Source organism: Myxocyprinus asiaticus, chromosome 3 (genome assembly GCF_019703515.2).
Source record: "Myxocyprinus asiaticus isolate MX2 ecotype Aquarium Trade chromosome 3, UBuf_Myxa_2, whole genome shotgun sequence".
NCBI classification, from domain to species: Eukaryota; Metazoa; Chordata; class Actinopteri; order Cypriniformes; family Catostomidae; genus Myxocyprinus; species Myxocyprinus asiaticus.
The window spans coordinates 10,162,135-10,187,970 of NC_059346.1; the positions used below are offsets into that span (position 1 = coordinate 10,162,135).

At 38.3% G+C, this 25,836-nt stretch overlaps 1 protein-coding gene across 6 annotated transcripts; it reads right to left on the reverse strand.

Annotated features, from left to right (window-relative positions):
- Window positions 1-8,305: 8,305 nt before the first annotated feature.
- Window positions 8,306-25,359, reverse strand: LOC127425346 (cell division cycle-associated protein 2-like). Of its 6 annotated transcripts, XM_051671224.1 has the most exons (14): window positions 25,331-25,359; window positions 25,146-25,198; window positions 24,667-24,843; window positions 23,748-23,878; window positions 23,482-23,644; window positions 20,741-20,895; window positions 20,457-20,550; window positions 19,054-19,358; window positions 18,798-18,858; window positions 15,876-16,028; window positions 14,593-14,666; window positions 13,359-13,433; window positions 12,929-13,094; window positions 8,306-11,110 (listed from the first exon to the last, which is right to left on the reverse strand). In XM_051671224.1, exons 3-14 carry the CDS (start codon window positions 24,803-24,805, stop codon window positions 10,215-10,217), a joined length of 2,412 nt encoding a protein of 803 aa, XP_051527184.1. In that variant the 5' UTR covers window positions 24,806-24,843; window positions 25,146-25,198; window positions 25,331-25,359; the 3' UTR covers window positions 8,306-10,214. The 6 variants fall into 6 exon arrangements, with proteins under 6 accessions (XP_051527184.1, XP_051527225.1, XP_051527206.1 ...); XM_051671265.1 differs by lacking the exon at window positions 25,331-25,359 and having other exon boundaries at window positions 19,054-19,295; window positions 25,146-25,324; XM_051671246.1 differs by lacking the exon at window positions 25,331-25,359 and having other exon boundaries at window positions 14,593-14,663; window positions 25,146-25,324.
- Between the last annotated feature and the right edge of the window lie 477 nt (window positions 25,360-25,836).

Sequence of the window (25,836 nt, forward strand, 5' to 3'; positions counted from 1 at the left end):
AATTCATGGCTATGTTTAATAGTGAAAGTAAGAGCATTTACACATGCATAATGCGACAAGAACTTACAGGATTGGGACTAAACAGCTGTGTGGCCACAAGAAAGCCAGTTGTTAGCGAGGCTAATCGGAAAAAACTACTTCAATTTGCGAGGGAGCATAAAGATTGGATTGTGGACCAATGGAAAAAGGTCATGTGGTCTGATGAGTCCAGATTTACCCTACTCCAAAGCAATGGGCGCATCAGGGTAAGAAGGGAAGCGCATGAAGTGATCCACCCATCATGCATAGTGCCAACTGTACAAGCCTCTGGAGGCAGTGTTATGATCTGGGGTTGCTTCAAGTGGTCAGGTCTAGGCACAGCAACATCATGCTGCAATAAAATGAAGTCAGCTGACTACCTAAATGTACTGAATGACCAGTTTATCCCATCAATGGATTTTTTCTTCCCTGACAGCACAGGCATATTCCAGAACGACAATGCCAAGATTCATCGGGCTCAAACTGTGAAAGAGTGGTTCAAGGAGCATGAGGAATCATTTTCCACCACAGAGTCCTGACCTTAACCCCATTGAAAGTCTTTGGGATGTGCTGGAGAAGACTTTATGGAGTGGTTCGTCTCTCCCGTCATCAATACAAGATCTCTGCCAAAAATGAATGCAACTCTGGATGGAAATAAATGTTGTGACGTTGCATAAGATTGTCGAAACAATGCCACGATGAATGCGCAGTAATCAAAGCTAAAGGCGGTCCAACGAAATATTAGAGTATGCAACTTTTTGTTTGGCCAGGCAGTATACATCAGACATTATTGCATAGTTTCAACTATGGCCACCTTTCCCTCTACCGCTACTAAGACACTGTTCTGGTCCTGTGGAAGCCAGGAAGTAATCACATTCACATTCAGAGGTTACATTTTCACTCTAAAATTACATTTTTACTCCACTGATGGTTAGGTATAGGGTTGGGTTTTGGGTTAGGAGGTAGAGTTAATAAAACATGCATTCCTGTTGACTGTATCACATCATATACAACTAAAAAAACAACTTGCTCTTAGCGCCTCTCTGTGGACATTTCACCTGGAAACTGGAGCTCACATGTGCACATAAGTTTAACAAAACTTCTGCCACTGGGGGGCAGTGATTTGAACATTGGTTACTTATTTGAAAGAGTACTTTCAAGAAGAAAAACATACTTGTTTAAAAAAGTAATTTGATTACAGAATGCACGTTATTTGTAATGCATTACCACTACACTGTTTGTGTATCAGCTCAATTCTTTCCTCTCTCTACTATATCTATAAAGTGGCAAAATCCCCCTTCAGAAAACAAACAATAGGCAACAGGCACTAATACTGCACTAACAAACAAAACCACTCATATGTAGATATTGTCTGCAGCAGCTGTATAGCTTGCACAGTTCTCACATGATCATCTCTGTACCAGACAGAAAAAGTGCAGAGGACTAAACAGTTCATTAATAATGGAGCAGGCAGCATGGGTTCTACATCCTTTTACAGAAGTCTGACCCAATGGAGATATCCTCCTGTTCATTTCTCAGGTGCTCACTCCCAAGCCAAGGAATAAAATTTGACATAAAGAGAGCACATTACAAAGAGATAAACATAGCACAGACTGGCAGCCCTGCTGTTTGTATCCTTTGGACTGCTGGGAAACTAATGATAGGGGATATGGGCACCAAACACAAAGTTGCCAAGTTCCTTCCAAACTTGTGTGCTCGATCACCAGTATAGTAACAGATATCGCTTGTCTTGTTACCACTGCGCCCTTGAGCAAGATTTTTAACCACATATTGCTCCCAGAGTGTCCCAGCAATCAGTGTACTGCAAGTTTGATAAAAACAAATGTGTCAGGTAAATGTCAAGTAGGGCTAGAAATATTATGCAAGTAAGCAAATGCAGATGCCAATGCTTAGCCCATGAATTGCAAGATTTGTTATTATTCAGGATGCTAACTATAAACATTTTGATAGTTTAACTAACTTGGTCTGCAGGATTCTCTTCAATCTGTTGCTCCACCATGATAGTAGTTAACCTGAAAGAGATAACCAAATGTTGAAGAAGACAGTTTATGCTAAAATGCATGCTATAGAGCTCAACCATCTGTTACGAAGTAAAACTCCCATAAATTTTTTTCCATAGACTAATTGATTTTCAACGATATGATAAACATTTAAAGACAGACCTACTGTGAGCTCTGAGGTTGTTCATCGATGGTATATGCCTTTATTGAAGCCATCAGTCTGCGTTATTTCAACTTTATTGTTTAGAAATCGTGTTTAATAGCGGAAATCCTGGTGAACAACTATACTACCCATGGTCCAGCAGAGAGAAATCCACCAATCAGAGAACCATGGCCAACAAAGTCCAACATCGCCCACTTCCATGACGCACTGTTAATGACACAATCGAGTCGGTCTTCCTACACCCTCAAACTACATACTGTATATATTTGTATACATCGGAATATTTTGCAGTACACTTAAAATATATTGTTTCTACACTTATAATCAACAACCCAAAATCAAAAGTTTTTTTTATATTTGTATATATTGTTTTCGATTACATCATTCGCAATGCTTGATGGGACTGTAGTTCGTGCCCTCTTGAAAGACGGTAAGAACACAGTCTTTCACCTTTGTCTTTTTGTTTGATTTTCAAACACTTTTTATGGCTTCAAATCAAAGTTTGTAATGTTGTAATTCATCTTGAGCTAGTTGATTTGGTTCATGGCTTAGAACTCAATAGGCATGCAAGCGTCAGAACTGGACCCTTGAGCACTGGAAGAAGGTTGCCTGGCCCGTTTTTTTTACATCACGTGAACGGTCATGTATGTGTGTGCCGTTTACTTGGGGAAGTGATGGCACCAGGATGCACTGTGGGAAGACGACAATGCGGTGGAGGGAGTGTGATGCTCTGGGCAATGTTCTGCTGGGAAACCTGGGTCCATCCATTCATATGGATGTCAGTTTGACTCGTGCCACCTACCTAAACATTGTTGCATAATGCGCCCTTCCACATGGCACAAATTGTTCGGGAATGGTTTGAGGAACATGATGAAGAGTTCAAGGTGTTGCCCTGGCCTCCAAAATCCCCAGATCTCAATCCGATTGAGTATTGTGGGATGTGCTGGACCAAAAAGTCAGATCCATGGCAGCTCCACCTCGCAACATACAGGACTTGAAGGATCTGCTGCTAATGTCTTGGTGCCAGATATCACAGCACACCTTCAGGGGTCTTGTAGAGTCCATGCCTCGGCGGGTTGGCACTGTTTTGGCGGCATGGGGAGGACCAACAGCATATTAGGCAGGTGGTCATAATGTCTTGGCTCATCAGTGTAATTGCGTAGAGTAGGTTTTGAGTCAAGTCAAATGAGTTTCACTGTAGATCTTATTGCCAAAAAAAAAAATCAAAAATGTAAATATTATATTTCTTCAAACGTTTAAAGGGATAGTTCACCCTAAAATCTCCACTTTCACTTTCAGATGTGAAAGTGAAACCAAACATGTGCCGCATGTGACTCTCTGGTGTGAAAGTGAAAGTGGAGATTTATAGTAAAAAGTGACTTACATTTTTATCTGTTTCTCACCCACACCTATCATATAGCTTTTGAAGATCTGGATTTAATCACTGGAGTCATATGGTTTACTGTTATGCTGCTTTTATCTGTTTTTGGACCATCAGATTTCTGGCCACCATTCACTTGCATTGAATGTACCACCAGAACTGAGGTATTCTCCTAAAAATCTTCATTTTTGTTCAGTAGAAGAAAGAAATTCATACATGTCTGGGATGGCATGAGGGTGAGTAAATGATGAGAGAATTTTCATTTTTGGGTGAACTATCCCTTTAAGTCACAGACATTCAGGGTAGCCTAAAACTCAAGCCCAACCTATACTTTAAATATATTCTGAATAATTCAACAACATAGCAGATGACACTTGGAAAATGTAAAAGCTTGCTAGCCCAGCTCCTATCAGCACGACACGTTTGACCTCAGATCACTTTAATCTAACTATGATATGAGACATTCATCATCAATTTTGCATTAGCTTTCTGTTAAGGGTCTAGTTAAAGCATCACATTAGATGGAATAGATAGAAAGTGATAAGGGATCTGAAAATGATGCATTATTAACAATAACAAATAAAGGAAGACAGAGACAGGCGCTAAACTCTTAGCAAGGACGTAGGCGAGAAATAATGAGGCAGAACAAAGTGGAGAACACTGAAGCTTAAAGAGATGGACTCCATTTTCGTTAGTCTCTCTCTCCAGCTGTCAGCTCCTGCTTTGTATTTGGGGGGGGGGGGAGAAGGGTTGCCACGGTGACAAGAGGTCACATGTCTTAAGGGCCTCAATTTGGTCAAAGGAACCCATTGTTCTGGCGCTAAGCTGTCTTCACTGGGCCTGCTGGATGGGGGTGATGGGTTTCCCTCCTTCACATCCCACAGTAAAAACATTTAGCACAATCATTTTAACCCCAACAGTGGCACATAAACAACTTATATCACCATGAGTGGTTTATGCTATGCATTTAGGGGAGCATATTAACACCAAGGGTAAAAGTGAGTCCATAATTAAATACATTATTTGTCTAATCACTATGAATTAACTGATTTATTATAGGTGGCAGTTAGGTGAAGGGGCAAATATTAAATCAAACACATGATGTACACATCATAGTCACGTAAAGTGAGCTCTCGCCATTCAAAACTTTAGGAAATTTACAGTCAAATTACAGCCATACTATGAGACCAAGGCATAAATTCTCACAAACAGTTTTTGTATTGTCTGTAGACTCACACAATGAAAAGCAAACGCGTGATTGTCTTATACTCACTTCCTCCACAAGATGGCAGTATTCTATAACTACAGTAAAATAATATAAAATTGCCCAAGAGCTAATCAAATTTAACATTTGATGAAATTTTATATGCTTTGCAATAACAACAGAAAATCTTCAGCTGCGCTGGAATAAACAAAATGTGCATTGAAGTGATCAACCATATATACAGCACAGGTGTAAGGATCACTGAAAGTGAAATCGAAGTCTGACTACAGGACATAAATATTTAAATGCTGTTGTGGTGCAACCCTCCCATAGCTACACTATAGCAGCATAACTGAAGATTGATTTGTGTAATATATAATGCATATAAAATCAAGACGGGGTTAGATGCTACAGTAAATATTTAAGTATTGACATTTTTGTGTATTATCCCATTATATGGGATACTATGATATTATAATAAAGTAAATATAATTTACTGAATTTCACCCAAAAAGATGATTTTCCCACTGAATTTCCCATTGGCTTTAAAAACAGTACAATTATGGTGCAATTCAGCAACTGTCAAAACAGCCCTAGTTTAAACCTCACTTCGTGAATTAGGTTTATGTTTCAATTTAACTTGGATACTCAAATTGATGAACTTTAAATGTGATCCACAGATGTCTGAAAGGCTCATATCAGTTTATTAAGTACATTTCAAAGAGAGTACTTTGTTTCTGTAACCTGTTGACAACATGTCCAATACATTATTACAACCCAAAAATCAAAAGAGGAAAATAACTAGTTATGTTTCTTAAAGAAAATACAGAAAAGGAAAAGACAATAATTTTTTATTATTATTATCATCATGACAATTAAGCACATTTCCAGGAACAGTTCTCAATACCGCAACTGTAATATGAAAAAATCCTATTGACATTACATGAATGTAATGGGAAAAAGATATACATTGATGAGCCAAAACATTATGACCACCTGCCTTATATGATGTTGGTCCTCCGTGTGCTGCCAAAACAGCATCAACTCCCCTGAAGGTGTCCTGTGGTATCTGGCAGCAAGACATTAGCAGCAGATCCTTCAAGTTCTGTAAGTTGCGAAGTGGATCCACAGTGGATCGAACTTGTTGGTCCAGCACATCCCACAGATGCTTAATCGGATTGAAATCTGGAGAATTTGGAGGCCAAGGCAACACCTTGAACTCTTCATCATGTTCCTCTAACCATTCTCGAACAATGTGTGCAGAGTGGCAGGGTGCATTATACTGCTGAAAGAGGCCACTGCCATCAGGGAATACCATTGCCATGAAGGGGTGTACCTGGTCTGCAGCGATGTTTAGGTAGGTGGAATGTGTCAAATTGACATCCACATGAATGGCCAGACCCAGGGTTTTCCAGCAGAACATTGCCAAGAGCATCACACTACCTCCACCAGCTTGTCTTCCCACAGTGCATCCTGATGCCATCACTTCCCCAGGTTAACAGCGCACAAGTCCATGTGATGTAAAAGAAAACGGGACTCATCGGACCAGGCGACCTTCTTCCACTGCTCCAAGGTCCAGTTCCGGCCCTTGCGTGCCCATTGTAGGTACATTCGATGGTGGACAGTGGTCTTCATGGGCACTCTGACCAGTCTGTGGCTACGCAGCCCCATACACAGCAGGGTGCAGTGCACTGTTTTGTGACACATTCCTCCGGTAACCATCATTAAAATTTTCTGTGATTTGTGTCACAGTAGACCTGTCGGTTCGGACCAGATAGTCTTCATTGCCCTCGCACATCGATGAGCCGGATTGTGATTGGTCCCTCCTCAGACCACTGTCGGTAGGTACTCGCCACTGCTGACCGGGAGCACCTCACAAGCCTTGCCGTTTCAGTGTTGCTCTGACCTAGTCATCTTGCCATAACAATTTGGCCTTTGTCAAAGTCGTTCAGGTCTTTACACCTACCCATTTCTCCTGCATTCAACACGTTGACTACAAGAACTGATTATTTACTTACCATCTAATCTACACAGACCTTGACATGTGGCCTTGTTTGGAGATGATTAACATTATTCAATTCACCTGTAAGTGTTCATAATGTTTTGGCTCATCTGTGTATATTTAATCTTAAACTATTATGGTAGTATTTGTTGTGCTGCTTTTAATTTATGTGGATTCTAATTAAAATATTACTCTATTTTTTAGATTTCATTGAGATAACATTCAGGCACATTACAGTAATAAGAAATTGTGGTAAAACTGTCATAAAAAAATATCCCAATGGAGAAACTGGCCACACTTATAAACACACTCATTGACTACTTTATTAGGAACACTAGACTAATACTGGATAGGGCCTCCTTTTGCTCTCAAAACAGCCTAAATTCTTCATGGCATGGATTCCACTAGATGTTGGAAACATTCCTTTGAGATTCTGGTCCATTTTGACATGATTGCCTCACACAATTTCTGGAGATTTCTCAACTGCACATTCATGCTGCGAATCTCCCATTCTCCCAAATCCCAAAGGTGTTCTGTTGGATTCAGATCCAGTGACTGGGAAGGCCACTGAAAAACAGTGAAGTCATTGTCATGTTCATTAAACCAGTTTGAGACGACTTTTTCTTTGACATGGTGCATTATCATAATGGAAGTAGCCATTAGATTAGAATATAGATAAATTGTGACCATGAAGGGATGCACATGGTCAGCAACAATACTCAAATAGGCTGTGGCATTCAAGCGATGATTTATTCATATTAACGGGCCCTAAGTGTGCCAAGAAAACATTCCCCACACCACTACACCACCGCCACCAGCCTGTTGACACAAGGCAGGTTGGGTCCATGGATTCATGCTGTTGGTGCTAAATCCTGACACTACCATCTGTGTGCATCAGCAGAAATTGAGATTCATCAGACCAGGCTAAGTTTTTCCAGTCTTCAACTGTCCAGTTTTGGTGAGCCTGTGCCCACTGCAGCCTCAGCTTTCTGTTCTTGGCTGACAGAAGTGGAACTTGAGGTGGTTTTCCGCTGTCGTAGCCCATCCGCCTCAAGGTTCAACGTGTTGTGCATTCTGAGATGCTATTCTGCTCACCACAGTTGTACAAAGTGGCTAACTGAGTTATCGTAGCCTTTTTGTCAGCTCGAATCAGCCTAGCCATTCTCCGTTGACCTCTCTCATCAACAAGACGTTTCCATCCGTGGAACTGCCGCTCTCTGGATGTTTTTGGCACCATTCTGAGTAAACTCTAGAGCAGGTACAAACAACTCTGAAGGGGGCAAGGGCCAAATTTTTTTTCTCCTTTCTGCCAAGGGGCCAGATTACAAATCCGCACTCTAACAATGTTCACCCATTTACTCAATTTCCTCATTATTGTGGGTAATCTATGCACAACTAATGCAATGTTATTTTAAAGATTTTGTTACCTAATAAAATAAAGAATAAAAAAAAAAAAAAAAAAAAAAACTAATATAATTATTTTGTAACTTGCATTTTTACTAAAACATGCCGTTCACATGTACAAATTCATGTTCAATTGACAAGCAATATACTTTAGACTTACACTTTCAAGAAAATGTATCTACATTTGCAACCCCACCTCATAAAACAGCTTATAGGTATTAGTTAAAATCTAAATATTATCATCAATAACAACACTGGATACAAGAACATAACATTTCAGCACAACATACACGCAATGACCGAACAGTCCCGTGCATCAGAGAACATTCTCACTATTCGCAAGACTTTTCAACAATCAGTCAAGCATCTCAATCGCGCATTTCTTCAAAGTTTCTCCCTCTTATAACAACTTTTTCGTTTCTCACAAGCACGAGCGACACAGCATTAGATGTCTTTGGTGATTCCCGCACTGTCACGGATTTCGTAAAAACTTTTGATGCCTTTCACCCTTGTATTTTATTTACCCTTTACATCTGTGAAGAGAGCAGCTCTGGTGTATGTATCTCTTATACTGTACTCTCTTTGATCACTTGATCAATGGTGTATTTGTGAATCAAATTCAAATCTTTAATGACAGATTTCGTATCCAGCAAACAAAAGACATGGGTTCCACCTGCGTACATTAACAATAGCGCGCACTATGTCGCTGACAAGCTGAGGTTAAACTTAGCTCAATTTACCTTATAAATGATGAGCAAGTGTAAGATGTTGCATGCTAGAATCCTACAGTGATCAGCAGGTCTGCTAAGAACAAGCAAACTTTTTTGGTCAATAATTGTAATAACATCATAAAATGAATGCAATCTTTACGTTATCCCTTTTTCAAAGAAATAAAATCAATCCTCAGTCTTGTCCCACAGGCTGTATTCAACAATACAGAAGGCCATGCCAGTTGCCCATCCCTGCTCTTGAGACTCTTGTGTGTGAAAATCCCAGGAGATCAGCAGTTGCAGAAATCCTCAAACCAGCTCCTCTGGCACCAACAACCATGCCATGTTCAAAATCACTGCGATCACATTTTTTTCCCCATTCTGATGGTTGATGTGAACATTAACTGAAGCTCCTGACCTGTATCTGTATGATTTTATGCATTGCACTGCTGCCAAACGATTGGCTGATTAGATAATTGCATGAATAAGTAGGTGTAATAAAGTGCTCAGTGAGTGTAATTTCTTTTGATTTGGGGGTGAAACACGACTCATGTAATACTTAAAGCAGGTCCATAACTTGCAGTCTAAATGTTTTCACTGACAGGTGTGAATCACAAATAGCGACTAGGAAACAGGTTTATACATTTTGCAAGTATTTGTATTAAACGGTTGAATTGCAAAGCAGGTACATTTACAGTAAAAGACCAATATTGTCCAAACAAATCAGCATTGTCATTTACAGCACATAAATCAACATGAGATTAATGCAGGAAAATCACCTCAACATCCACACAGCATCAGCAGAAAAGATTTAATGAGCAGAACTACAAAATCTTCTTAATAAGAGTTGGGTTTCAACCATAAAGATTAAAACAATAATTAAAAAAAATGTATTTTTTTTTTTAAAGCAATTCATAAGTTTAACATTGTTCATTTTAACAAAGTTACTTTTAAAAGTTATTTAAAGGGACAGTTCACCCAAAAATGAAGATTCAGTCATCATTTCATCACCCTCACATTGTTCGAAACCCACTGACTTTCTTCTTTGAAACACAAAAGATGTTAGGCAAGAACTGACAATGAATGAACAGACAAACTCAGTCACCATTCACTTTCATTGGTTGGAAAAAAGATGCAATGAAAGTGAACGGTGACAGGCCATTCTGCCAAACATTCCTTTTTGGTGTTCCATGCAGGAAAGTTATATGGGTTTGGAACAACGTGTGGGTGAGTAAATGATGACACAACAAAACATTTTGGGTGAACTCTCTCTTTAACAGGTGACTGACACATTCAGTCCACAGAGGTCAGTTAATCTCCCAGGTTTGGCATTGTCTCCTCAGAGGTCTGAATAACATGTGGTTCCGATACTCCACTGAGTCTGCTGCGCGTCCTCCGCCGAGTTGCCTTACTCAGCTCTGGAGAGGTGTGGTCCACCCAAGCCAGGCCAACAGCCTTGAGGTCAATGCTCCTACGGTTCCTCAGGCTGCGTCGCACTGAACCTCGACTCTTTGCCACAGGCTTTAGGATGTCGTCAATGTTGAAGTCGATCTGCTGCCAGGGGGCCAAACCGGGCTCTGTGGGTCCAGTCTTACTCTCTGACAACTCTGTTTGATCAATCATCTCTGATGGAGCATTCATGTGTACTTCCTCTACCACATCAATCTTAACACAAGGACTTTTAAGGGACTTTTGGACGAGTCTACGCCTTGGCATCTTTTGCTCTGACCTTTCCGTGGTTATATGGTCTCCAGTTGGTACCATGTTTGGAGTCTCACAGCTTACTAAAGTCTCAACTTCCTTGTTCTCAGAGTGCTCAGCTTCATGAAGTGTTGGACCATCAGGATTGTCTTGGTTCATTGGGTCCAAACTGTCAGCTTCAGTTGTCTCTTGGCTTTCCATGTTGTAATCGGCCATTACACCTTCTAATGCTATAGTGAAGCCAATGGCTGGACTGCTCAGTCCCTTTAACTTGATTGTGCCCGAGCTACGCCGTTGGCATGAAGGTCTCCCAGAGATGCGTTTGGATTTGTGAGCCTTTGAACCAGAGTCTTTTCTACATGCAGGACCCTGAGTGCTCTGCTTGTTTTCATTGGCCAGGGTATCGTCTGATATGGCGACAGCAACAGTCCCCAGACTTAGCATGGTATGAACAGCCTTGCTATGGGGAACGGTGGACGTTTGATTGAAGTCTTGCTCTCCATCTGCTTTAAGAGAATTGAGAACTTTTAGAGTGCTTTTGAACAGCTGCTGCAGTTCGGTGTTCCTAAAGCAGAGTTATTTTACTCTGGGTAGTCAAATTAATTGTATAATCTTTTCAAAGGAATAGCTTGATGTCAATAAATCAAACGTCATTGGTTCTTGCATGTCTCGAAACTAGGATTGGGTAAAAATATCAATTTTACGATGCATCACAATCTTCATTCGAAATCCCAAGATCGATCTTTCACTATATGCGCAACTCTCTACAAAGTAAATCACTCACATGAGACTAAATTTCATGCTATGCGACTAAATGTGATTGGCCAGTGGCTGGTAAATGTTCAAATTTCACTCACCAGTGATTGAATAGTATAGTGGCGAATAAATTCAGCATCCTTTCACAGTGTGTTGAGATTAAAAATTTGATTTGACTTCAGTGTAACGTCTGTCTAAAGACGAGATCCACGCAATCCATTTGTCACTAAATAATGTCTCTTCTAATACACTTTCTGTTCTTTACAGTCAGTTGTTGATAAAAAAAAAAACAACAAAACAAACATTTAATTCTAATCATGAATTGCACTCATGAGGTAAAGAAGCCACTCTTTACAGAACTGCCGATTTTCTTAAAGAGACAGTACCGATTTTAGCACATGTTCTACAAATCAATGTAAATATAGATGTACATTAAAAAAATAAAATAAAAAAAACATGTAACAAAATATACGCAATATAATATATTTACTGATGGAATACATGGATTTGTACATTTTTAAAAAGCTAAAATGTGACAAATGATGAAAAACACATTTTCGTAATATACCTAGTTAAAAGGTCCCCTGTATAATTAAAAGCATTGCCTGGGAGAGCATTTCTTTAAAATGTAAGCAAAATGGACATTATAACTGAAATATACCCATATGAATCGATATCGAATCGAAATTGGAATCGAATAGAGAGCGAATCGAAAAATATGTATCAATACCCAGCCCTACTCAAAACCATATCAAACCTGCGCCATAGGTATCATGAGAGCAGCAGCTGTGAATATTGTCCAGAATTTCGGTCTGATCATCACGCAAAGCTATCATATGGCTTTAGAAGACTTAAGGCCCGGGTCTACTAAATTTTTCCACGTTCCGGATCGGTTCGCGCCCGGCAGACCATGTTGCCTTTCTGAGTATACTTTTCTGACCGCAAATGAATAGGAACGCGTTCGACGCATGGGCACTATAACACTTTTTTTTTAGTACGGTCAATGGCCAGTGCAGATGACACGCACAGATGAGGACCACGTCTGCTGGTGAAGAAAATCTAGGCGGCGCGCGGTCAAGCCACACGGCTGTGCTGATGACGCAATTTGCATCACAAATACTGTGAGCGGAGCACTCCCGAAGTACACTTTGACCTTAAGAATATGGTGCATGAGTTGAATGGGCTACTTTTATAGTTTTTTTGTTTTTTTTCCTTTGAGCTTATCAGCCTGTTATCACTAAGAATGGACGTTGTATAGAAGAGATCTATGTCAAGATTCTTAAATGCATAATCATTTAAAAAGGCACTTGCTGGTGAAAGCTAGTGATTTTAAACATGATCTGCACAACTGTGTGTGTTGGGACATCTGTCCTGGTTGCTGTTTGATCCTTTAATTCTGACTAGTCGAGTTCTGCTCGACAGGTCAACTATTAAAAATCAGTAGTCGTACAACCCCTATTAACACCTAGGTTACTACCACAAAATGTTGCAAAGATTAAGAGAGTTCTTGCCAACATCTCATTCCACATCAAGTGGTTGAACTATAAATGCAAGACTTGGAAGGGTACCTGTTAGTTTTCCTGATTGGGTCTGTATTGGCGTGCTGTTGAGACTGATGGACGCGGTCTCAAATATGGGACTGAGCAAAGGGTTTTTAGAGGCATAGTCTCTTTTCCCATACAGAGAGCGATCCACGTCCTTATTGCCAAATCGCCTTTTAACCCCTGATGTCTTCTGAAAACAAAATAAGCAGCAGTGATGAACATGCACACATTTTACTCAAACGTGCTCAAAGGCTCTTGGTGTATGAATTCAAGGGACTGAAAATCTTATTATATATATACATCAGATGGTCCAAGTCATATTAGTGTTATTATTTCAGGCTCAGTGTAAGTTTGATGCCAGCGTTAATATTCTGAGCTTAAAGAGAGCTGACTCACAGGGACTCTTCACATGTCAACTTTACTTGAAGCATAAATCCACTTTAAGCATCCATACCTTCATCTTTCCTGAAGCAGATGTGGCTGCTGTACGAGAGCTTCTCCTTTTCTCCGGTTCACTGTCTCCTGGTTGCTGGAACAAGGGAACGGGTCATGATTACGGCTGGCCGATGTATCTATAAATGTACATCTTGATGTTTTTCAACCTTTTGATGATTTTTTAAAGCATGTTTCTAATTTAAAACTTTTTCCCAATAAAAATGATCACAATTTGAGTGAAAAGTTGAATTGAAAAATTAACATGAATCACAGAAATTCTTAGTATTTGTTATGTATTGATTTTACTTCAAAGACAGCATGCACTTAAACTGACATGAACCTGATTATTCATGTTATACCATCATAATTTGAGAATGTTTCAAGGAACATCAAGAAGGTCTTGTGTTCAAAAATGGAAGTGCAGAAATCTGAACTTTCGTACAAAGGAGTTAAAATGATCAATATCACAAATTTGTTTCCATTTGACTAGTGACCTAGAAACAGAATAATCTTAAATATTAAACTGAATATAAAACTTTTTAGTTTTAATATTTTCATGCAAGCAATAAGGAAAATCTACAGATAGCTGGTCATTATTGCAAATAATCCCAGAGAGAGTAATTCAGACTGAGTGACTTGAAATTACCCTGCGTAATACACAGCTACTTGCCAAATAAATAAATTGACCTGAAATTTTGATTTGATTCTTTTATGCAAGAAGGAAAAGAAGTAAATCAGATTCCTGGGGCTGATTATATAAGGGGTCAAATATACAGTTTAGTGGTCATTACACAAAAATTATTTAACCATATATACAAATATATATATATATACACACACACACACACACACACACACACACACACACATATATGTGTGTATATATCTTTTTTTACCAACACATTTTCAAACATGTAAAATGTCAAATGGGGACTTTTTTCTAGGAAACAGTACTGTCTGAATGAAGTGTGCCAAAATAATCAAGTCAATGTATTATATGGCCCTATTCATGATTGCAACCTTTTTTCCTAAGGATTAATCATTTTACAATGGTCTAGGGTAATTTTGCCCTTCTAAAATAATCAGCTTTATCACTCAGGCAGCCATTAAAAACAAACCTTCACAAACACTTAACTCCCTTCCATTATGCTTGCTGAGTTTCTCACCACGATAGTTAAAATAAATAAATAAACACACAGAGCTGGGAGCTGATCCGGGCAGAATTTCAACCCATATAGCTCAGAAAGACATACCTTTCTTTTCCTAGTGTGAGGGCGAGTTGGTTTAGTGTTGGCGGCAGATTCTGACTTCAGATCAGCATCTGCTGCTAGAGAAGCGAGTCAGACATTATAAACTAATACATGTTAACACAAGAGCACAGAGCCAAAATAAGCCACACTGGTATTAACTACATTACCAAGTGACGGATAGATCTTCTGCAAAAAAATTAAGAGTTTGATTGGATGCACATGCTTTCACAAAGATATGGGAGGGGCTTTTTCCTCCATTTTCATCATTCATGAGCCTTTTTATTTGGCTATCCTTGCTATGCATGATTATGGTAGATGGTTATTTGCATTTTATTATTTGCATTCAGCATTTTTCTTCAACTGCTGTCTGCAACCCTATCAGAACCGACCTGCAGCTGATTTCTGGGTCATGACCCACCAGTTGGGAGCTCTCTCTGACTTAATTGATGATAGTCAATGGTCTTTTTAAAGGGTTCATGACATGCCTTTAATTATTTTAAAATGTTCCTTAAGGTTCACTTATAGTATTAGTAAAGTGTTTTTGCACAAAAAAGTCATACATTTGAAAAACATGATAATTTTTCACCCTCATTCTGACCTTCTGCCAGAAACACTCAGTTGTGGTGCTGCTTCTCCTTTAAGACTATTTCTAACACAGTAAATGCCCAGTGTTATTATGATTGGCTCTCTGCTCTTGACTGACCTGCTCTCTTCTTGCTATCTCACTGGTCACCTCTACTGGGCAGGCTACGCAAGTGATTAAAGGTAAATTAGGCATTGATGTGTTGTTGTGGAGGCGGTCAGATGCAAATGTCTACCACAGTGTGACATCACAATGAGGAGGAAGTAGAGAACGAGTCATTTAGGCAGCTTGGTTTCAACTAACGCTCTTTTTGCAGTGCAGTGAAAGTTTTGAGTTCTGAAACTTACATTATGTTTTTATAGTACAATAACCTTTTATATGTCAAAAGACCAAAGAAAAATTGGATTCCTCATTTAAGATCTGTCATCTTTTATCTAAAGTGTTTTCGGTCTGGCATACCAGTTCAGAAAATGTGGTGAGCAAGGTGTAAGAAAAGGGCGAGAAGCAAAAATCAATGTCAAAACTCTGCTTCTAACAGCTAAAGTAACTGAATCAGCTCAACAATAGACTGATATCACTGAAATCCACTCTCGTAACTTTCACTGGCAGTCTGCCATTTGGCTCAAAAGTTTTAGAACAGAAAAGGTTAGTATGTGGGAAATAAGGGGGAAACAGAACAAGGAAAGAAGAGAGTGTAACTCACTGGATAGAGCCAGTGGCTGATCACCGAAGTGAGAAGGCAGTATTTCCGCCCTCTGTGAATCTGATGGTACATCCTCATCCTCTTGAAATGCAGCGTTCAAAACTTCAGTGTCTTCAGCCTGGGGTTGCCCTGAGTCCTCAGCACAGAGTGTATCTATAGTTTCAGAAACACGATTAGAACTAGACAAGAGCAACTTTTTACAAACTACAAACTTTCTACTGCCTTTCAGCATTGTTAATCTCATCAACAAAATCACTGACGAAAACGTTAGTTGGTTGACGAAGGGTTTTTTGAATTTCGTCAACGATAACAAAGATTAGACTTTAAGGAAGTTTTACGTTCTTAAATGGAAGTACTTTAACATTAAACCTTTGTTATCATTTCAAAGAGGATTTTAATATTATTGTGAGTCTCTAAAATATTAAAGCATGAGATAGTATTGTCCTGTTCATAGCTGTAGCTTGTAAGATACAACATTCGGTCTACCTGCGACATATACAGTATACCAGAGGAAGCGTGGCTGTATATAAATATAATTATTTTGGCAATTTATGGCGGTGTGAGACATAGGTTATCCTTTCTATACATTCAATTTTTAAGCACCTGCATGCAATCATCCAGCTGTCTAAATCATGATTATGTGTTGTCTAAATATTTAAAAATAATTTAATATTTAAAAAAAGGGTTTTTGTTATTATATGTGCACTTTGTTTTTCAGAGGTTCTTTATTAAATTATCTAATTCTCTGTCAAGTTAGTTTAAAGTGTTTTCCTTTACCCTTTCTATCAATGACTTTTCAAATAATAATGTATAAAATTCTGTGTATATGAAGAACCTGATGTATAAAAAACCGCCACCTAATTGAAGTCTGTCCCAAATGCAAACTTTAATCACTCATGCACCCTCATGGACTTGCTGACTAGCACCCCTGAGTAAGTCTGCACTCACTTACATCACCAAAGTCTGGACTTAGAGGAGGACCACAAGGGCTTAGGGTGCAATTTGGGACAGGGCCTAACTAGCTAATAGCCTACTTCAGAATTTTTTTAATACGCTATTATTTCAGAAGCTTAGGTTTTCACAAGAAACTGTTGTATTTTGTATGTATTTCTTATGTTTGATATATGTTTAAAATATTGTTTATAAATGTTCTTTTTTTTTTGTGTGGATTTTTCCCCTTTTTCACCCAATTTGGAATGCCCAATTCCCAGTGCGCTTTTAAGTCCTCGTGGTCGCGTAGTGATTCGCCTCAATCCGGGTGGTGGAGGACGAATCCCAGCTGCCTCCGCGTCCGAGACCGTCAACCCGCGCATCTTATCATGTGGCTTGTTAAGCGCATTGCCACGGAGACAAGGCGCATGTGGAGTCTTCACGCCATCCATGCTCAACTCACCACGCGCCCCACTGAGAACGAACCACATTATAGCAACCGTGAGGAGGTTACCCCATGTGACTCTACCCTCCCTAGCAACCGGGCCAATTTGGTTGCTTAGGAGACCTGGCTGGAGTCACTCAGCAGATGCTGGGATTTGAACTAGCAAACTCCAGGGGTGATAGCCAGCGTCTTTTACCACTGAGCTACCCAGGTCCCCTTATAAATGATGTTCTTAAATGTTTGAATATTTGATTAAAGTTTGGTCTGTTACAGTTTGCACATCTAAAAGATATTATTTTCGTTGACTAAAATTATAAGACATTTTCAGATTAAAACTGACTCAAATTAATGAATATGACATGACTAAATATCGACTAATTTTAAAAGGACACTTTTTGTTTTGTTTATACTAAAAAATATATTTTATGACAGTAATATTTATCTCGATACTTTATTTAGCGCTCAGATATGAGTTGTGACGCAAGGAGAAGGTAGGAAACTGGCCAAATAAACATTCTTTAGGAAGTTCAAAGGTGATGTGTGTAATTTTTCAATGTTAAAATACATTTCATTTAATTTCAATACATTGTTCCATGGCAGCTTAACAAAGAATGGACCTGGCACTCCCTCAGCAGCTGTATTTGAAACTTCATGGCAGCAGTGGTGATACATTTTTTTTTTTTTCAATTAATGCCAGAGTAGAACAACAAGAACAACAAAAATAATGCTATAAATTTACACTAAATATTAAAAAAAAGATTTAGTGGAAATGGGTCACAGTCTGAGAATATAACTTTTTTTTATACAAAGCATACGAATCACAGCTTAAATCTAAGTTTTGTAATTTCTGCGGCACTAGTGTCACCAAACAGAATTGCAAATACACCTCTGTCCATTGTTGATCAAACAAACCTATAGTCCCAGCTCCCACTTCCTGCCACTGGTTCAGTCAGTGTTGGTGTGTCAAGGTGGACGTGCTGCCCAAAACATTTTTAAGGCGCCACAGAGACAGTATTTAGTTTTCAAGAAAATGTACTAACGAATGGCTTACTTATAGTTGACTGCATTTTAAGCTGCGATTTGAGAAACATCGAAACACATTTAACACCGAAAAAGTTACACTTCAGCTTTAACTTGAGACAACTATAAATAATCAATTTTTATGTTTACTTCTTGAAAAGTCTAAACCCTGTGGCACTATCAAAACTTTGCTATTTGTTTGAGCATCCCGACCACCCCAACATAGCAATATTGGCTAAACCAATGCTGTGAGTTTGAGGTGGGACTATCTGTTTATCTGGTCAATGGCAGACAAGTGTTAAGAAAAACGTGTCCGAATTTTGCTCCATTCCATTTGGTGAGTTTAGTGGTGCAAAAGTTACACACGTCACCTTTAATGGCCATCTAAAAAGCACACTGAAAGCTATTACAATGTTGGTTAGTTTTGTGTCTCCAATAAAATAATAACAAATTCACTGTATTTATTCAATACATGGCCCAGCCACTACAAATACATCTTTTCTCTTGCAAATCATTTAATAACCAACCTTTGCAGCTCTTTGAAGGTCTGTTTGAAGGAGACTCTTCATCCAAATTGGGAAAGTTGATCTGAAGAGTTACACAGTTTTGATAATTCTTATGAAATTGTGAAATGCAAAACTCATTGTCAGTACAAAATTGTATTCGGCAGTCAATGTGAACCACTCTAATCAGGAAATAAAACCACAAGCCATTCAGTGATATGATTAATTGACAATCAGATATTTTGGCATAGAAGTTAGTTTGGGAAGGTAAAATTCATACCTTTTCAATCTCTTCAAACACATCATCATTGTACACAAGTCCAGTGCTACATCTGTCAATAACCAGGACAGGGGAGGCTCCATTGCTTTGGGGACTGTTGAAGTCAGGTTGGGGAAGAGGGGGCTCAGATCTTTGAGGGGTCTTTAGCAGAGAACGTTTCGGTCCTGTAGATGACGGTGGACACATTGGGGTGCCTCCTTTTTGCAATGGGGTGCTGGGAGGGAGGGTTTTGTCAAAGAACTCTGGGGAAAGTGGTGCACCAAAACGAACACGCTTCTTACATATTGAGGAGACCACATTTTCATCTGCAGGTAAAGATTGTACAGGTTGAGAAGTTTGAAAATAATAAACCACAAACAAATGATTTAAAGCAGTCATATCATAAGAAATCAACTTTTGAATAGCGGTTCAGAGTACTATTAAAACATACTGAAACTTCCAGAACTCTTACTGACAGTGAGGTAGGATAGATACTATTATTCCTAAAGAACAGAAGAAATTGTGACATAATTTGCACAGTGAAGCTCATTCACAACAGATTGTGTTTGCATGAAAACTTGCATTGTTTAGCAATAAAATGCACGCTCTAGCATAAATAAGCGTGAAACAAATGTGAAACGTGCCATGGACGTCAAGATTTTATAGTAAAATTACTTGCGGTACATTTCAGATTATCACCAAAATCTACTGTTTTAGAAAAATATCTCAGCTCTGTAGGTCCATATAATGCAAGTTAATGGTGGCCAGAACTTTAAAGGTCCAAAAAGCATATAAAGGCAGCATAAAAGTAATCCATATGACTCCATAGGTTAATCCATATCTTTAGAAGTGATATAGGTGTGGGTGAGAAACAGATCAATATTAAAGTCCATTTATCCTGTAAATCTCCAATTTCACTTTCTTCTTTTTTTTGGGGGGGCGATCTGTTTCTCACCCACACCTGAAGATCTTGCTTCTGAAGATATACATTACTTTTATGCTGCCTTTATATGCTTTTTGGATGCTCAAAGTTCTGGCCACCATTCACTTGCATTGTATGGGTCTACAGAGCGGAGATATTCTTCTAAAAATCCAGTTTATTATTGCTTACCTTTAATCTTGGAGTACATTTCAGATTATCACCAAAACCTAAAGTATGCTTTCAGAAGACTTGGAATTTGACGCACAAGCCTCATGGACTTTTACTTTTATTATACTTTTGGGTGCTTTTATAAGCTTTGAGTCACTATCAACTGCCACTGTAATTGACAAACTGGGATATTCATCTTTTTTTTTTTTTTCGTGTTCCACATAAAAAACAACAACAAAAAACATACAGGTTTGGAACGGCATGAATCTAAATTTTTGCATAAACTATACCTTTAAAAATTAACAACCAAACAGCAACCAAACAGCTACCTTACCTGTTGGCTTAATTTCCGGTTTTGACAACATGGGTAAAGACAGAAGCTCATTCTTTGAAACTGAAACCAGGCTTTTAGACTCAGAGCATCTCACCTGTAAATGAACAAAAACAAAAAAAACAACACAATGCTGACTACAGGAATCATTTAATTAATGTGGAACACAAAGTCTGTTAGAGTGAGTCTAGCATCCATTGGTTGCATTCTAAGCACTTTAGCTGCACAACTTTATCTGCTAATGGTAATTTAACAGACAATGAATTGCAAATTATATATGTGTTTACCCCTTGCTTCTGTTGCATTGTGAGGGTAGAGTGGGGGAGTGACGAGTCAGTAATCTTGTCCTCACATCCCACCGGTGGGGCCCTACAGCGTTTTTTGGAGGGTGGAGGCGTCATTGAAGAGGGTGGGATTTGCATGGTGAATTTGTTCTCCTTTCCTACAGGACAGCCAATATCACAAATAGATGTTCATAAGGCCACATCAAAAAGATGACACATACCAAAACAGATTTAGACGCCACACTTAAAAATATATTAATTCTACTTATAGATAAAAGAATGTCAAACGAAATGCCTTTTAAATTATGATGACTTTCTCACAACTTGCTTCAATTTTCTTAGGCATTTTTGCAATTACATTTAACCAACTGGATCAAAGGTGATTTTTAGTGGATGTATGAAGTCAGTTCCACTCAAGTTCACACATGTGTCCTAGCAGAGTAAAAACAGAGGAAGTTCATCAAATTAACTATGGACACATTCCACTAGTGTCCGAACACTATTTTATCCTCATTTTTATCAGTATATCATTGTTGTATATTGTAAAATTTAAAACCAAATAAACTTCATTTCATGAAATGCTTTGCTTGAAAAGTGCATGTGTGCCATCTTTCATAAACATTTTTTTTAAAAAAGACAATTTGTTTGATATTTTGTGAAATAATTCAATGATATTTGTACATTAAGTGTGTTTTAAAGGAATAGTTCACCCAAAAATGAAAATTCTCATCATTTACTCACCCTCATGCCATCCCAGATGTGTTTGACTTTTTTTCTTCTGCTGAACTCAAATATATATATATATATATATATATTTTTTTTTAAATATCTCAGCTCTGTAGGTCCAAATAATGCAAGTGAATGGTGGCCAAAACTTTGAAGGTCCCAAAAGCATATAAAGGCAGCATAAAATAATCCATATTACTCCACTCAAGTGGTTAAATCCATATCTTCAGAAGCGATATGATAGGTGTGGGTGAGAAACCATCTCCACTTTCATCTTCTTTTGTTTTTGGCGATTCACATTCTTTGTGCATATCGCCACCTACTGGGCAAGTAGTGGTAAGTAGTACCAATTTATAGTAAAAAGGAACTTTAAATTTGATCTGTTTCTCACCCACACCCACCTATCATATCGCTTCTGAAGATTTTCTGAAGATAAAATTAATATGAAAATTAATGTTATGCTGCATTTCTATGGTTTTTGGATCTCCAAAGTTCTGGCCACCATTCAGTTGCATTGTATGAACATACAGAGCGGAGATATTCTTCTAAAATTCTTTGTTTGTGCTCAGTTGAAGAAAGTAAGTCATACACATCTGGGATGGCATGAGGGTGAGAAAATGTATTTTGATTTTTGGGTGAACTACTCCTTTAACTGTGCAAATACTTTTTGGGGCCATTGTAATGACATTAAAGGAGATGGGTCATCCTATACAGGGAGAAACATCTGATTTTTGTTTTGTTTTGTTTTTTTGTGTGCATGCATGCATTTTAGATAGTGAATCAGCATGCTAATTGTTCTTAACAGTAGCTGACTCAAAATGCACGAAAGGCATGGGAGAAATAGGGAATTATCCATAGAACCAAGAGTTGTTTTAAATGATTTGAGTCTCGCTGTTGATCCCAGTTAGAGCACAGCATGATAACATAACAAATCCTGCCTCTGACGTATAAATCAATAGAAGAAAAACAGCTGCTTATAAGTCTTAAATAAATATAAAGTATATCAATTATATTATATATAAATATTTCAGTATTATTAAAACATTAAAAAGCATTTCCAGTCTTCAAGTTTGACATTCTAAATGTTTAAATTGTACTATTTTCAATTTGACACAAACAAAAGCAAGGTGGTGAGTGATGGAAAACAGTCCGTTCAATATGTCACGCTATTGTGTATCTTGGAGTCCATCATTTGGCCAAGAAAACATTGAAAATACTTTATTCCAGTGACAAAAAATCTCCAGAAAACATGGTTTGTGAAAATTAAATGTGCCAAATTAAAAGGACTGTACTGTTCTGTCCGTTAAAGTTTTGATTACATTTGTGTCAAAATAAATGCGGTAAAAATTAAAAACGTTACTTGAACTGAAACAATGAATATGCATTTTCATTTATTTCTTGTTTACACTGAAAGCCCTCTGAAATATGAAAATTGTATTTTAAGGTCCATAAGCACCTGCATTTTTCTTGGTTCTCTGATTTGTTCGTCATCCTGCTGTGCTCTGTCTGGGATCAATGTAATACGCTTTTCACTCTGACTTAAGTCTGCAAGAGGAAATAGCAAGCAATTACAAAATGTGATTCTCTAAAGCTGAAGTATGAAACTTTTCTGGTGTTAAAATTCTTTCTCCTATCCCATCTTAAAATGCAGAGTCATAAGAAAGCCTAGGTTAGCATAGGTTACTTTTCTTGAAAACTGTAAACAATGTGTATTTGTGGCTCTTTGAAAATTCCTCTGTTTGTTTTGAGTGATCCGCCTCAAGAGAGACAAAAACAATGGCTCGACCAATGGCATGAATTTGGGGCGGAATTATATGTTTGTTCGATTAACAGCAGAAGGGAGGTATATTCAGAAAGCTGTTTTGAAAACTATGTTTATTTTTGCAATTATGTTTGGTGGTGCAGAAATTACATACTTCACTTTTAAATGGTCTTTCAACTTAATTTGGTCTTAAAGGCCTGAAAGGGACATTCTATTTTTGTGTTGGCAGCAATCAAAACTCTGAAGAGAAACAGACCGTTCAGAGAATCTTCAGCCAAATTGCTTTCCACATTCTCATTCTCCTTGTTTTTCCTCTGCTCGTCCTGTCCTTCCTCTTCCTCCTCCATCAGACACTGGAAAGCAGCCATCTTCTTCTTAAGAGAGTCACAGCGTGAAAGAAATGGACTTCCCTGCAAAAGCTTTACAAGTACAAGAAAATGTACTGTCCCAGTATAAAAAATATGTATGTTCTCTAACACCATGCTTTGCTGTTATATGGCAAATATGGTCCATAACATCTACCTGTGGTGTTCGTGGTGGAGTTTTTGTTTCTTGTTTGGCTCTGAAGCAGATGAGAGAGTTTGTTTCTGGCGATCCCCGGACCCCAATCGAGGATCTCCTTCTTGTCTTTAATTGAGCCACTCTGGCCTTATCTGGGAGAAAGAGAACATAGTGTCTATGGTGATCTTTCAATGTAATGCATGACAAATAATAACTGTAACTTTTAAATGCCAAAACATTTGCAATTTAGCAGCATATAGTGAAAATTAGTAAGAGACCGATACACCAGCCAGGCTGATTAATACACTGATATTTGGCCATTTTTGAATTATCCACATTGGCAATAACTTTGGTTTGGTAGTAATCTGTTTTACTAAACTATATCTTGTGTACATATCCAGCTCTGGAAAAAATTAAGAGACCACTGCCACTCCTGGCACAAAAATTCAAGCAGCTCGGATTTGTTTGATAGCTTGTGGCCATCCATCTTCCTCTTGATCACATTCCAGAGGTTTTCAATGGGGTTCAGGTCTGGCCATGAAAGGGTCTTGATCCGGTGGTCCTCCACCCACACCTTGATTGACCTGGCTGTGTGGCATGGAGCACTGTCCTGCTGAAAAGACTAATCCTCAGAGTTGGGGAACATTGTCAGAGCAGAAGGAAGCAAGTTTTCTTCCAGGATAACCTTGTATGTGGCTTGATTCATGCGTCCTTCACAAAGACTAATCTGTTCCGATTCCAGCCTCGCTAAAGCACCCCCAGATCATCGCCGATCGTCCACCAAATTTCACAGTGGGTGCGAGACACTGTGGCTTGAAGGCCTCTCCAGGTCTCCATCTAACCATTAGACGACCAGGTGGAGGATCGGTGATGATCAAACACATCTTGGATAGCATTTTTGGGTGAACTATTCCTTTAAATCCAGTTAACTGTTCCTTACCTTTAATCTTGGAGGAAGGTAAGAAACTGTCTGTTGATATGCCAAATTGTGAAGGAGTGAGTTTGGCGAAATCCACATCTCCAGCATCAGTGTTCTGCAGGAAGGGAGACAGGGCTGCAAGTGGTGGTCTGCTGTCCATGGCTTCAGCAACCTCTATGCTTGAGGATAGTACATAAGCTATGAGATCGGAGTAGATAAACAAATGAAAGATAGAAAAAAGTCATCCTAAAGTCTAGATAGTATGATTACATGATCTTCCAATCCTGCAAATAAGCATTTTACATTGTGCACGTATGACTAGACGACACAAAGTATATAATTATCTTGAGAATGATGACATATCTGCAATGTTGCAGCATGAAATGTAACTTATAAGACAACGAAACTCTGTTTAGACATCGAAATATTGCATAAAATACATAAAAACATACGGATCGGCTTATTTGTATGGAGTGAAATGTTCAAACTTTGCTCCTTACCGCACGTTACAACGACAATAAAATCCTTCCGCTCTGGAGGAACGCAAAACCACCTTAAGTAAACACAATATGTTAAACTTATTTTTTTTTTAGAGTCACTATCAACTAATTATTTTTTTCATCTATTTTTATAGAAAATTAAATTATGCGAATTTTCTGGACATATGAGAGCAGCACTAGCTCACCTAACGCATCTGGCAATCCGTCTAGTATGAATCAGCCAATCCGGGTTAAGAAATCCGTCACATGCTTTAAAAGAGCCAATCAAACATTGAGGCGTGTCAAACGTGCCTGTTGCACATTCTCACGTTTATTTGTAGTTCTAATAAGAGATTATGATGCAAATTATTTATTTCGGAATAAAAGTATTACAGAAATAAATTGGCAATTAATATGAAGCAAGTCAAGCCGTTAGTAGTGAAGTATCACAAAAGTGTATTATGTGGTAAGCATTAATGACTGTAAAACAAAAAATAAAGCATCTATATATCCACATCTAAAGCCAATATATCCAAACGTTCTATAAAACAGTTCAAAAATATAACAGACAACAACTTATTATATATTACTATATGTTTATTATACTAATTTAATTATTAGGCTATAGTGTGCTGATATTTTGGCACTGTTTTCAGTTGTGGGTGGTAGGATTTGGTTATAATGATGCCATTAAATATACAGTTGTGCTCAA

Bases quoted from the DNA above. Each gene is read 5' to 3' on its own strand.
- LOC127425346 (XM_051671224.1), bottom strand. From the start codon at position 24,805: ATGGACAGCAGACCACCACTTGCAGCCCTGTCTCCCTTCCTGCAGAAC. The intron at 23,879-24,666 runs GTAAGGAACAGT...TCTTTCTCCCAG, and splicing joins ACCTTCCTCCAAGATTAAAG to ATAAGGCCAGAGTGGCTCAA. The intron at 14,667-15,875 runs GTGAGTTACACT...TCGCTTCTCTAG, and splicing joins TCAGCCACTGGCTCTATCCA to CAGCAGATGCTGATCTGAAG.